At 37.6% G+C, this 13,881-nt stretch overlaps 1 protein-coding gene across 1 annotated transcript in view; it reads right to left on the bottom strand.

Moving 5' to 3' along the window:
* CDH8 (cadherin 8) overlaps positions 1-13,881 on the bottom strand; it is a 161,945-nt gene that overhangs the window by 21,785 nt on the left and 126,279 nt on the right. Inside the window, exons 9-10 of the mRNA XM_036390134.2 lie at positions 13,493-13,614; positions 6,428-6,545 (exon numbers count right to left, since the gene is read on the bottom strand). Coding sequence (XP_036246027.1) covers positions 6,428-6,545; positions 13,493-13,614 — 240 coding nt within the window. The remainder of the gene's footprint in view (positions 1-6,427; positions 6,546-13,492; positions 13,615-13,881) is intronic.

Genomic DNA, 13,881 nt, shown 5'->3' with positions numbered 1-13,881 from the left:
GTTTTTAGCTGAGAAAGGCAAGTATGCATCCAAAATATAGTTAAGTATTTTTAGGAAAAAAAAAATAATGCCAAATTATTCTTAATTCACAGAATTACAGTGTTTCTTAAAACTTAGTTACCTTAACTGCCACATGATTTGTTTTGGTAATATTTAGACCTTCCTACTCAGCAAAATAACATTTTTATGCTTTGTTTTAATTTCTTTAACTTAAAATTTCTAATAGAAGCAAAAAAGGAACATATTGAACAAAATCTTTCAACCACGCTACAAAGGAAACGTTTCAATAATTTCGTATTAGCAATTTCATTATTAACTCTATTATTCATTAAAAAAATCAATAAACTGAGCTTCTTCTGGCATGTACAGGTTATAAAAATGTTGAACTTTGCTATTTAACAACTCCAGTTTAAATGCCATGCTGAGAATAAGATTGATAGTATGATATTTATAATACATTTTTCACACCATGAACACTCCTGGAGAAACATGATGTGTGCCTGTGGATGGCAGAGCCTGACACACGAGTGCCAGATAATAGGGTACTTTGTGTTTGTTATTTTTTAATACATTGCAATGCTTTATTATTAACTCTGCTCCTTTCACACTACTTGCACCTTGTTATGCAAGTATTCCTTGTGATTTCTGGTGACAAAAACCACATCTATTAAAAGAGATGTTGATCAATGCTTTTCCTTAGATTATGCCTCATTATTCCTTTACATCCTCTGGATGTTATTCCATACCGCTAATATTGACAGATGGTAGAAAAATAATAACTTATAAGATGCAAGACTGAGCACATCACTTAATTTGAAGAAAACCACTAACAAGGATGTGATTTGGAATGTTTTGGAGTTTGAAAGTCTAATTACTGATATAGAAAAGAAATGAGGATGATAATTAAACCCATTAGAAATACATAAGCATGTGCTTTCCCTCGAGCAGTGCCATTGTGGAACACCCTCTGGCACGTGGCAGCTGGGCCACAAAGCTTCCCAAAATTGCCTGAAACTGCAGCAATGTGTGAGGATGTGCTGCTCACATCCAAGGCACTGTTTGGGTGCTGTGATTCTGGATGTTCACTGCACATCCACCCAGAAATGATGGGCTTAATGATGTCCTCGCTCTGGCAATTTGTACCTGGGGTCAGGGGGTTAACTTTGAAATTGGGCAAAGTGAAAGGAGGGCAGTGAAACAGAGGAGTCACCTCAGAGCTCTCTGAGGGATACATTTGGAGAGAAAAGTCAATCAAAAACACAGAAGGAGCTTCAGCTGGCAGCTGAGACAATGGCAGAGAGACTTAGCCAGAAATGCCAAAAGGAACTGCTTCAGGGAAAGACTTATTTTAACACATGAGAGTTACTCTGGTGGGAACAAAAGACTCACCCTCCAGGAATGTATTTGACAGATGCTGCTAAAAATACTTTGATGAAAAAAGCTGGCGAAAAAATCCAGGTTTTATTGTATTAAAATCACAGTGACAGAGAAGTACTTTAACAAAAAAAGTGATAATAATTTGTCTTATTATTTGGGATATCTAAAAGTGCTTGTTTGTCATTGTTTTCCTCAATTATTGTGAAAGTTTAGAAATATTTGGTTTCTAATGGTAAATAGGTGATGAAATATAAAATAATCCATAGTATACAAAGGCATGCAAGGCAGTAATACCAGGCCATTTCCTTTAAAACACCTGACTCAGTGCCTGCACTTTCAAAGCAGCACAGGGAGGACATGAGCAAGATTTAACTTGAAGGAAAGAATGAAAGAAATGGACATTCAAACATGATCACTCTTGGAGCTATTATATGTATCATAGATGTAACAGACTAAGTGTGGCTAAGTATGAATATTAAGCTTGTTAGACAGAACCAACAGAACAGTTCATTTAGGCAGATATATAATTCTTCAATTAGAAAAAAAAATAAGTAATTTTACTATGCACTCACTAGAATCAGGACCAAACTCAGAGCTCCACTTGCCAGATGGACATTGAATATTTGAGGAGAGAGAAGGCTGATCACTGATAATCAGCCTATTACAAGCCAAATCAGGCTATGGGATTTCTGCAAGAATATGAGCTCATGCCAGTAAGGTTCTTAACCCAAAGGTAAGCCCTGCCCATGGGCCAGGCAACTCCAGGACTGCTGTGCTGCATAAGCCCTACAAGAATTATGGAATATACACTTTATCCAGGAAAGATTTCTCCTGTCAGAAGAATTACTGCATCCAAAGGCACTCTGGAATGTCCAGTTTGGGGTTTTTTCCATTAGGAAACAGATTCTGGCATCATAAAAATGGAATAGCAATGGCAAGTTCTCATGGGAAAAAACTTTGGGTCTCTTTATGGCAAAGAAGTGTTTGGTAGTTTTTGACAGTAAAAATTGCACTGGCAGCATATCAAAATGTTTGCATGTGTGAAAATGCTTCTATCACAGAGTTCTGTTCTCACTTGAACAATCTAAAGGAACCTGAAGGATTCAATGCTGAAAACAGGTACTGCTGTGAGAGGGTTGTTGGGATGCAGCAGAAGATTTTAGGAAATGCTCTGTGAAGCCCATTCACCTGAAAAAAAAAGCTGTCAACAAATCCTAATTCCATTTCCAGAGGTCTCATTTCCGTTTTCTGATGCCATGACAGTACAAAATCCTCATCAGTTGTCTAGATTCCTGTCATTTTTTTGTCATTTATTGTGTGCCTACAGTTTTTTTTGGAAGGGTTAATTCTAGTCAGTCTACAACACATTGCTAGAGTGTATCAACACTTGTCTAAACATGAGATATTTTCATCTGAAATTTGAGGTTTTTCTGGTTCAAGGTTTCTCAGACACACCACACAAAACATGGATTTTCACTTTTTTCCCTGCTTCTGTTCCTATGCAGAAAACCCAGCACAAAAGCACGTGAAAAGTGCCCAGAGATTCAGTCAGGAGTTTGTGCAGTCAGGGACTTGTTATGTCACAGAGTCACAGGTTTAGTCACAGGTCTAACACAGCAAACATGACATGATTTTTATCTGGCTTTAACTTCTTATATATATTTTTTTATATAACTCTGTTATTTCTCTTGAGAGGGGATAAAGGTTTTTGCACCTGGCAATCCAAGCGCTCAGCATGCCTTGATTACAGCTTGAGAGGGCATGATTGCCTGGATTTGGATTATCACTCCCTGCCCAGGAACCCAAGGCACTAAACCTACAAACCCCACCAGAAATGGACATCTGAGCTCAGAAAAGGACAGAAGAAAAGCATCAGTAGATATGGAAAATAAAGATGGCTAAGAGATGATCTACAGATATTCAGTGAGATGCACGACGGCATTTAAATTTACATTTTTTACATTATTTACATCAGAAAGGTACCACAGTCTCTACAGTTTTGGGTATCTTGTCTACAGAAGGAATATGGAAATTTATAATATGGAAATTAATATGGAAAAGTAATATGGAAAAATTAATATGGGAATTAAAATGGAAATTAAACAAACCAAGCAAATGAAGAACACCAGTGCATCATTTCAAGGCACAGATTCTGCTGTGAGCACAGCATAACTTCTATATATGTAATAAAATATTCTGAGAAGTGTTTTGGGGTTTTTTTGTTTTTGGTTTTTTTTTTGGTTCCTGATGAAGATACCTATTGTGTCACTTAGTTAAACACATTTCTCAACAACATGGCCAATCATAATATTTGCAGTGCATGTCAGCAGCACAGTTAATTACTGACTATCAGGGGAAGTTGCCTTAGGGTGATCTGGAAGGTTTGAACAACAGAATCAGCCTGTGTGCAAGAAGCTAAATTGATTAATGGTTATGCTTATGTTCCACACAGGAAGGCAACATTCCAAATCACAGACATCTTATGTATTGCTTGGCAGGAGGGACAGAAAGAGGGCACTGCAGCTTTTTTCTCTGGCAGATGCCAAACTGCACTGTTGGCACAGCAATGTCACCGCGTTCAATGTCACTGTTACATGGTGGCCAAATGCCACCAGTTACCTAAAGCACAAGAGAATCCAAAAGGGCAATATCATTTCTTGAGGAGCAGTACTTCTGTTTATCTCAACCCTCAAGAGAATTTTGAATTTTGAAGAAAGGCAAAGTACTAAAAAATTATTTAAATAAAGAGATGTGCTAATTCTAGCAAGTAAAAATTGGGTTTCTACAGGAGGCTTCCTGAGAAAATGCAGTCCCTGTGTGGTATTCACAAGTAGACAGCATTTCTTCAGCAGCCATAAAGTTTCTGCTGCCTTGAAGAATTAGTTTGGCAGGAATTAATTAATCTGAGAGGAAAATAAGGCTGAGGACACAGTCAGGAAGATGTCAAGGATTTTGGCCATCAGTGTGAGGGAATGTTTTTCTGTTTCAAGCTTTACTGTGTTGAGCATTGATGTGATCTCCAGAAAGGAAAGGAGGTTTGTTACAGACATTTCCTTACAGTTCCACATCACACCAGCTTGGTTATGGACAGCTCAGACACTAAGTAATACAAAAAAAGGGAGAAATTTGACTTGTGAATTCAGGGGGTTTGAGGGATATTGCTGTCTTTCAACAGGAATAATCACTCATGCTTATCTGGCAGATACATTCAAGACAAAGTCATGGTCAAGTTCATTGTTTAAGTGGCATAACTAACTAAAGACTTACTGAAGAGCTATGATGTTTAAAGGACATAAAACTCACCTCAGCCAAATGATACCCTGATCTTGGCTCTGACAGGAGTATTTGCTTCCTGTGGGAGATCATGTTCTAACATCAACTGTGCACAGCACCCCTGACTGAGCAACCTTGATAGACAAGGGTGGCATGCATACTTGGAATTTTATTATTGGATACTGGAGGATTGAATCAGAAAAGTCTCTTCAAGCAGATTTTTAATTTCAAGAGATTTCAGGTAGTTGTTTTAAGAGGATTTTCACATTTAACTGATTCAAACACATTAAAAACTGCATAAAACTGAGTGGCAATGATGTAAATTTGACTTTTTTCTAAACCTTGTTACAGAGAAAGTTTCCTCACTCCCACTCAGCTCAGGACTCATTTTGCCATTGTCTGTGAGTAGGAGCAGGAGTGGGTCTTAAATAGGTAACAGATTGGAAAGACAAGGGTAATTAGCAACTGTGAGCTCAGTATTTAAACATGAAGAGAAATGCTAAGATCTTTTTTACTTTGTCATGCTGTGCCAAGCAAACCACCTCACATTTAGGATGCTTAATTCAATTTGTGTTACACTGCTGATGATTACGAAATGCATTTTGAAGAGATTTGTTTTATCTTCTCCAGAAAACACACAGAGACTCATTTACTACAAGAAAATAGAGATATAAGTAGAGACACACTTTGTGAATGCTAGAAGAGAAAAACACATCTTAAGAAAAGCAAAATATAGGATATATTTAAGCAGATTAAAGAATATAGATGCAGTGTCATTTAGCAAAACAGTGTCATCATGATTCTAGGTTGGAACAGATAGAATAAAAAAGTGCAAACAGCATTTCCTCTTTAATTGACATTTCATGTATTGCTTTTACACCCCTGCACATACAGCACACTCATTCATCTTCCTATTAGTAATGGACTAAACAGGGCTTTACTTTCTTACCATTTCAAATAAGAAACTGAATTTGACCAGAATTCCTGGCAGGGTGTGTTTTATTAAAAAGAGCCAAGATAGAACAACTTTGCTGAATATTCAACTACAAACACATGGAGCACTCTGTAGAGCATTCTTGGGATCAGTCCTAGCTCCTTCTCTCACCTGACCTTCAAACTGATCTGTGTGCCAAAGAATAGGATCAGTATAAATTTATTGCCCAACAACATTAAATGGGTCTTTTTCCCATCACATGGGACTGGTCCCTTGTACAGCCCTGCAAAATGACATTTTGCCCTTCCAGAAGTGCTCCAAAGCACAGGGACTCAAAGTGCCCTTCTGGGCTTTGCTGACCTAAGGGATTTCTCTTCCTAGCAAAAGCTCCTCACCAAAATACTTTGGAACCTTTATACACACAAAACAGGCTGAAAAGGTGCTTTCTTTGGGAGATTTAGTAGATACTTAATTTTATGTTCCCATCCATAAACAGTCAATGTAGGAATAAACATTTATTTATCAACATAATTTCAGATTTTCATCTTACACCATATCTCTGGAATTTCAAATTAATAGGAATAATACAGGCAGTAAATCCATCCTTTCATTTTATTTAAGCCAGTGAGCTGTCTTCTGGATCTAAATTCCACATTCATTTTACTTGCTTCTTATCTACTTTAAACTTATTGGAAATAGCTTAAGTGATATAATGAAGTTATCATTCAGCAAATTATTTACATTTTAATTGCAGAAAGGACACACTGGTAAAGTAACTGGAAATCAAAAAAACAATTTGAAAGTAACTTGTTGAAATACATATTTTATATTTGTTCTACTTACCTTCATTTTTCTTGATGGTGAAATTTGGGTTGTTGACCATTTCAGGAAGAAGGCTGTACAGGAAATAATGCCCATTTTTAGGATCATCCTTGTCAACAGCACTGACAATCTGAATTACCTGTAACATAAATGGGCTCATTAAGTTTTCACACTCCTGATAAACAGACAGTGCTGAAAAAAATTGTATTTATTGGACACATTTCATTTCTCTCCATGTCAGATTTAAAAAGATAATTTATAACTCTGCAAGGCTTTTATAGACCTTAGACTGAAAACCTTGGGAAGAGGAGCTGTATCTGCCCCTTTTAAAATGGTTCCAGAACAAAGAGCCAGCAAATAAGGAGAGACAGGTAAGAGAGGCCAGCAGAAACTGCTGGTGATTTAGACAAGTAATAAATTATTATTCAACAAAAATAGGAAAATTGTGCTTCAGAAAGACTCATATTGCCCATGGCAAGCTTTCATTTACACGACCACACTTCTCACTGGACTTGGATTTATAATTTACCTTTAATCCTTACTCCTTCCCCTACCCCACATTTCACTTCATAGAATAATTATTATTTTTAAAATTAATTTGGATGTGAAATTTTAGATGAGAAAAAAATCAAAATTGAATAAAGAAAAAAAAAAAAGAAAATATCAAGGGCTGTATTTTTTCCCCTTAATTCTAATAAAACCTCAGTTACTCCTGTACTAGGAAGATAGGGTTGTTTGGTTTTTAATAACATCATTATTAATTAATGATTCCTAGAATAATGCAAGATAATTAAGTGAGAAGAGTGCTTTGGGTAGTTTGGATAACTTTGAACAATCAAGTAACTTCGTATGAAGTACTTCATATGATTTACATGACCAACTGCAGTGTCTGAAGTGGATTTACCTCCATTTACAATTTTTACCTTTTACATTACTCAGGTAATGCAGCTGATCATCTTCATACAAAGTTGCACAGGACTATGAAATGAATAAACACTATTTTAAAATAACCAGGAGGTTTGGGGTTTTTTGCTTGATATTTTTGGGTTTCTTTGTGATTTTTTTTTGTTTTGATGGGAATTTTAACATATTTGGTGCACTTGCTTTTGATGCCAAAGGTTTTCCAGAGAAACAGAAACAAAACCAGCCATGGATCCAGATCCCACCCTCAGATCTGGCTTTCAGGTCTAGTTAGCTCATGCTAGATGATGTTCATAAGAAATTTAATTAGAATTATTGACCTTTTCCATGTCCATTGAATCCAATAACAATTGTTATATATTTATTTGCAATGTCTAAAGCAATGCACCTATAATTTCTTGCACAATTAAATTCAAATTAGGAATCACTAAAAACTTTAAAGTATAGAGTGAAAAATGGAAGCAGGGTTTGATGCTGTCCAAATTCATAGACTTTTATTTTAAAATTTCCACTAAGAAAATGCCAATAACTAAGATTTTATTCTGGTTTAACCATAAGACTATCACTCTGTATGTGTTATATACATGACAATCATCAAAATCATATTTATGTTCTTCAAGAGTCAAAGAAAGAACAAAATCTTACTAGATAACCATAGGGATCAACACCAAAACATAAATATTTGAAATTATGTATGTAAAAAAATGTTTTAGCCAGCAGTGATATTTGTAGGACAACCCAATTTAGGAAGGAATGTGAGACAATTAATTCCTAGCCTAATCATATTCTGGATAGGTCAGCTTTATCATTATTATTGTCAAAAATCTAATGAAAAAAATTAGATTTATTAAATATCATATAAATAGGGTGGTTTTGTTTTTTTTTTATAACTGCATATATCAAGGTGGAAACCTTGCCAGGATTTCAAACAAATGTATTAGAAGAGATGGACAAAAAAAAATAGGCCTAATTCAGCTTTTACTTTTTTACTTGAAGAAGTAGGTCTCCAATTTAATAGCTGAATAATGGATCCTAAAGTGGGAAAAATAAAAACAGTGGAAAAATATCTAAGTAGCCTCTGCCTGTCCCAGTGCAGAGCTGGAGCCATTTGCAGATGGTTGGGAAGGATTTTCAGCTTTCTCTTTGCAGAGGTGTCAGGCACTGGAGCACCCACTGTGATGTGCCCAGGGCTGGAGCACGTACCAGTAATTCATCTCCATAGGGAAGTGCACTTTGGGCTGGGATCCTGAACAAGGCAAATATGTTTAGACAGATATATTTTATAACTGTTCAATTTTTCAAACACTGATAGAATGGGAAAGCAATAGGGAAAAAGGATACTGGCACAGTGAAATCTGGAAGGGCAAGTGCACATAACAGTTTATCAGATTGTTATAATATTTTGTAGGTACTGGTATTCCATCCATTCCCTACATTGTTTATAAAATGCTTCTTTCTCTAAAAATGCACCAAAAATTATATGCAAAAGACAGGCTTAGTGCAATACCACATTTGTTGTGTTACATGCACACATCACAGAATTAAGAGTTAGAGTTCCCATAGCAACCTTATTTCTTTGTGTGTTTGCATTAAGATAAGGTCTTTAAAAAAAAAAAACCACAACAGAAAACATAATATATATGCAGTGATATTAAACTGTGCTATCTTTTACTCGACAGGGGTCAGAAAAGTCCAGTAATTCTCATTTCCAAGTTTTTATTAGTGTGCTGATAGGCATATTTTACTACTCAGTGGTGTGTGCTCAGGCAATGGAATATTACTGAGGTAATTCTCCAATTCTTAATTTGTGCTTCACAACATGGCTGAGAATCCCAAAATCACAGAGGCACAGAATCATTGAGGATGGAAAATCCCTCCCAGCCCACGGAGTCCCAGCTGTGCCCGATGCCCACCTTGTCCCCAGCCCAGAGCCCTGAGTGCCACCTCCAGCCCTTCCTGGGACACCTGCAGGGCTGGGCACTGCAAAGCTCCCTGGGCAGCCCCTGCCAAGGCCTGAGCAGCCTTTCCATGGGGAAATTCCTGCTGGTGCCCACCCTGAGCCCAGCCTGAGGCCGTTCCCTCTGCTCCTGTCCCTGTCCCTGGGAGCACAGCCCGACCCCCCGGCTGTCCCCTCCTGGCAGGGAGTTGTGCAGAGCCACAAGGGCCCCCCTGAGCCTCCTTTGCTCCAGGCTCAGCCCCTGCCCAGCTCCCTCAGCCCCTGCTGGGGCTCCAGCCCCTTCCCCAGCTCCGTTCCCTGCCCTGGACACGCTCCAGCCCCTGCAGGGCTCCCAAAACTTCCCCCAGTGCTGGAGGTCCCTCAGCAGGGCCAGCACAAGGGACAGGCACTGCCTTGGTCCTGTGACTACCCCAGGACTGGCCTCTTGCCCACTACAGATGTCTTTTCTTTCCTGGTAACAGCACCCACCCCAAAGATGTTCCTCTATAGAGACATTGATCAATAAAGAAAACAAGAATGGATCGTTTTTTTCTTTTTCACTACATATCCAGTAAAAGTTAATAAGCCTTTGGCTGTTCAGTCTTGAAATTTCTGAAATTCTTACATGTAAAATTCCAACTTTGATGTTGTATTAATACTTCATGCATGCATTTGATTCTGTACATACATTTAGCAGAAACTTAGCAAATCAGCATATTTTGTTTAGCAGACAGCACTGGATTGTAATGAATAGTTAAATGGTCCCCTAGGACAGCTTGACTTTCTAATTTGTAGGTTTGTATTGCAGTTCTACAAAGCTACATGTGCCTGAAATAATATATACAAGGATAAATAGAAAACAAAGTTATTTTCAAGACATCATAAATATCTATGTGCAATTTTAGTCCATGGTACTTTTTAAAAGACTCTTCCTGTGATGCAACCCATTAACCTCACTAAGAATGGTTCCTTATCACTAATAAACACTTTTCTAGTTTTAATAAGACTGATGTTCCAACTCTGGAAAAGCCTTTGCAGTCCCATTGCTGTTCATGGTTATTTCTGCATTATTTTGCAGACTCAAAACACCATAAGAGTAGAGTCACCACAGAGCAATTTTAACTTTGTCTGAAGAGTCAAATGCAGGTTCTGGCAGTAAAGGGATGGCTCTAGCTGGAAAGACAAAGATCTACCTGAAGATTTCACCCATTAGAAAGAAAAACAATCTAGTAGGAAAAGTGAATAAAATAGAGACAAACTGTGGGAGGCTGGAGGAGCAGTGTGCTCAGTTTTATATTGCTCCAGTTTAAAGCTGCCTTCAGTTCTCATATATCGCTGTCTGCACTAACAAGTGAAGATTTTGTAGCTTTGTTTCCAGTAAACAGCACTTCCCTGGAAAAGTCTGAGTATGGACTGGGGAAATAGCGAGTGAGGCACTTTTCTTACTCAGCATTACACAAGTTCTGTCGTAGGTCTACAGGAAAATAATTTTATTGTGCTGGAGAGCAATCAACAGCACAGCTATAGTCAGCAAACCATGAATGTTCTGGTTTTAGCAATTGGAATTATGCAGAAAAAAAGGGGTAATAGGAAAAGGCAAGAGGTGATTTGTGGCTAACTTAGAGGTACTGTAACAGTATATTCAAATTTTTGGAGTTTCTTGTTTTTTCCCCCCTATAACTGACAAAAAACATTTCTGGCAACTCTCTGTTGTGTGTAAAAATGTGAGAGGAGCACAGAAATACAAGCATAAAAAACAGATTTCCTTCTCCCTCCCTTTCCTCTCCAATCAGCCTGTGGTACCCTTACTCAGAGGTAGGTCAAGGCAAGGAAAATGCATCTGGCAGCGTTACACATCAAGAGTTTTTAATCCACAGTGTCACCTCACTAGCAGCTGTACTTGCTACTGCAATTATCAGAACCCAAAACAGAACACTTAGAAAGTGCACTGGAATAGATGGTGCAATGTATTTAGTGGCTGCACATAAGGTTTTACCAATAGTTCAAATATAATCACCTTTATGGTAAATCAAAATTGATTTAAACTTAGATTTAAATGGAACTGCAAATGTCAACAGACAGGAATACCTTAAGACAATTGCACCTTTCCTGCATGTGTAACATTTGAGTTTAAGCTTTGGACAGCCATCCAAATTAGTCTTTTGCTACTAGTAGTATCTTTCTCATATCACCCATTTCATAACTGAGATATATGTAGTTCCTTGAATTCTATATTTTAACTTATAAATAGGACTTCTTCCAAAACTTGAATATAGAAATAAGCATAAGAAAATACAATAAGGCAGTGGAGTTACTAAAATCTTTACAAGAGCTGATGATTTTTGAATGACACCTTCAATTCAGAACCTAACCTTGGAGATTATTCTGGACTGGTTACTGTTCCAGTAGTGCTATTTGTTTAAACACAGAATAAATTACAGGATCAGTGCCACCTCATCCATGCTGGCAGCCAAATATTTAATAACCATCTGTAAAGTTCACACGACGACTCATGCTCAAGAGTGACATCTGCCATCAGAGCAAGAGTGTAAGAGGCAATGGTAGATATAGAATATCAAGCTTTAATGAAAGTTTTCTGTAAGTGCTTAAACAAAAGCCTCTTTTACCTGCTGACTCCTAATCATCTCATTTATCGTTTTATTCCAAAACGAAATGTGAACATTTTTCACCATCTCTTAAACCACCTGAAATCGATAGGAATAGCAGATAAATACAGTCAGAAAACACTGTACAACAGAACTTTCTGATTTTAGGGAAGCTCACTGAGTCCTGGATAAAGGCATAGTCATTAGGATTTGATCTATCCTGGAAAATGCAACTACTCAGCAGCAGAAATCCACCCTGAGCTGAACAGAAATCCACTCTGAGCTAGAAGAACTGAATTGCCAACTGTAACATCACTGTTTGCCCATGAGGGCACATCTCCTCTTCAGTGGATAGAGAGAATTCGCATTTCTTAAGTAGCACATTTTTGACACCATTTTACTAAACAAAAAGGGGTGCTAGAAGTCAAATCATCCTCTGGAACAATACAATCCTGTATGCAGAGCTGGGTTGTCAGACACTGCTATATAGGTTGTCATTTTAAACTACTAAAAAGAAAATAACTTCTAACTCTATTGTCAGGTAACCTTCTTTGGAGAACAGTGAATTTCATGTCTAACACCCACATGAGACACAGGAATAGTTGGATTAACAAGCCATGTCATGCTGTCAGCTGCTGTTTATTTACATAAAATGTCACAATCTAGAAATAAATTGCAAAGTTTAAAAACATCGAATTGTGTTAACACCCAGTGTTTCTCTTGCTGGACAAAAGTTACATCTCATTTACACTGCATTACTTTCTAAATGTCTGTGCATATTATTGAATCTTCACCTTCTTATTTAGGTGGCATATGAGATATTCTTCCCTATTTCTGTACATTTGTCCTTCAAAGTGAATACCTTTGAACAAATCTGCTACATTTCTTTGAAAAAGACTAAACAGTTTAATTCCTGCTTCTGACATGTTGCTGTTGACCTCACCTTGGAGAGTGTTGTGTGAGTTTCTTCACCAAGCTTTTTTCATTAAATGAAGAAGGCAATAACATTTTTATATTTTTTTTAATATAACGAAAATTTGAACTTCCCTTCTCCAACACCATCTTCAAACACAATTACAATTTACTTCACTTTCCATCAAGTTCTGGTTTGCTGTTTAATTTTTTTTCCCAACTGTCATAGAAAAGCAAGAACTGAACAGAGATTATAATGAGATAAGGTCAAGGGGAAATGGGCTTATTGTTTTAACTGTTTATTCTAAATTATACCTGGGAGCAGCTGCAATGTAGGTCAATAACTGAACTGGAATTCAGGTTGGATTATACTTTCACCAACTAACACACATGAACTTACAAAGTGCTGAGCTCCATTACACAGAGTGCGATGTTGGGAGCTTAGAGACACTCAGGATTTTTTCAGGATATTGTCCCAAAGTACTCACCTTTAATTTAAAATTAAATTCACCTTTAATTTAAAACTTAAGGGGAAAAGTTTATTTAATTATAGAAGACATCCCATGAAAGTGATCATGGGTTTATCTTGAGTTAATGCTAAGAGCTGTTAGCATGAACACATGGGCACCCATTTTGGGAGTAAAGATGACACAAAGTGACAGGGAGAAACTCCATCCCAATCTCACATCACATAAAACCTGGGATACTCACTTGTCCAGGCTTGCCATTCTCACACAGGAAGGCCTCGTGCTCTGATGCAAACTCAGGGGCGTTGTCGTTCACATCCAGAACTTTGATAGCAACAGGCACCCGGGACACCTGGCTGTGGTTCCCTGAGGAAAGAGACCAAAGAACCCAAGGTAAGCATATTTAATTGGGAATTAAATACAGCAGTGCTGGCACTGTCACCATGCTCTTCCTGTCTGCTGCCCTTGCTTAATTGGGCTGCCTCATCTGCAACGGATCGTGGAGTTGGAGTGCCAGCTGAAGAAGGATGGCCAGGGCTTGGTGGCTGAAAAGAATAAATAGATCCCTGCTGCAAACTGCATTTGTTGGAGATTAGCTCAATGAAGACCTTTCTTGGTCTAAATTGGTAAGAT

This window comes from Molothrus ater, chromosome 12, assembly GCF_012460135.2.
Source record: "Molothrus ater isolate BHLD 08-10-18 breed brown headed cowbird chromosome 12, BPBGC_Mater_1.1, whole genome shotgun sequence".
NCBI classification, from domain to species: Eukaryota; Metazoa; Chordata; class Aves; order Passeriformes; family Icteridae; genus Molothrus; species Molothrus ater.
Note: the sequence above shows the minus strand (reverse complement) of the source record. Positions and strands in the feature narration are given on the sequence as shown.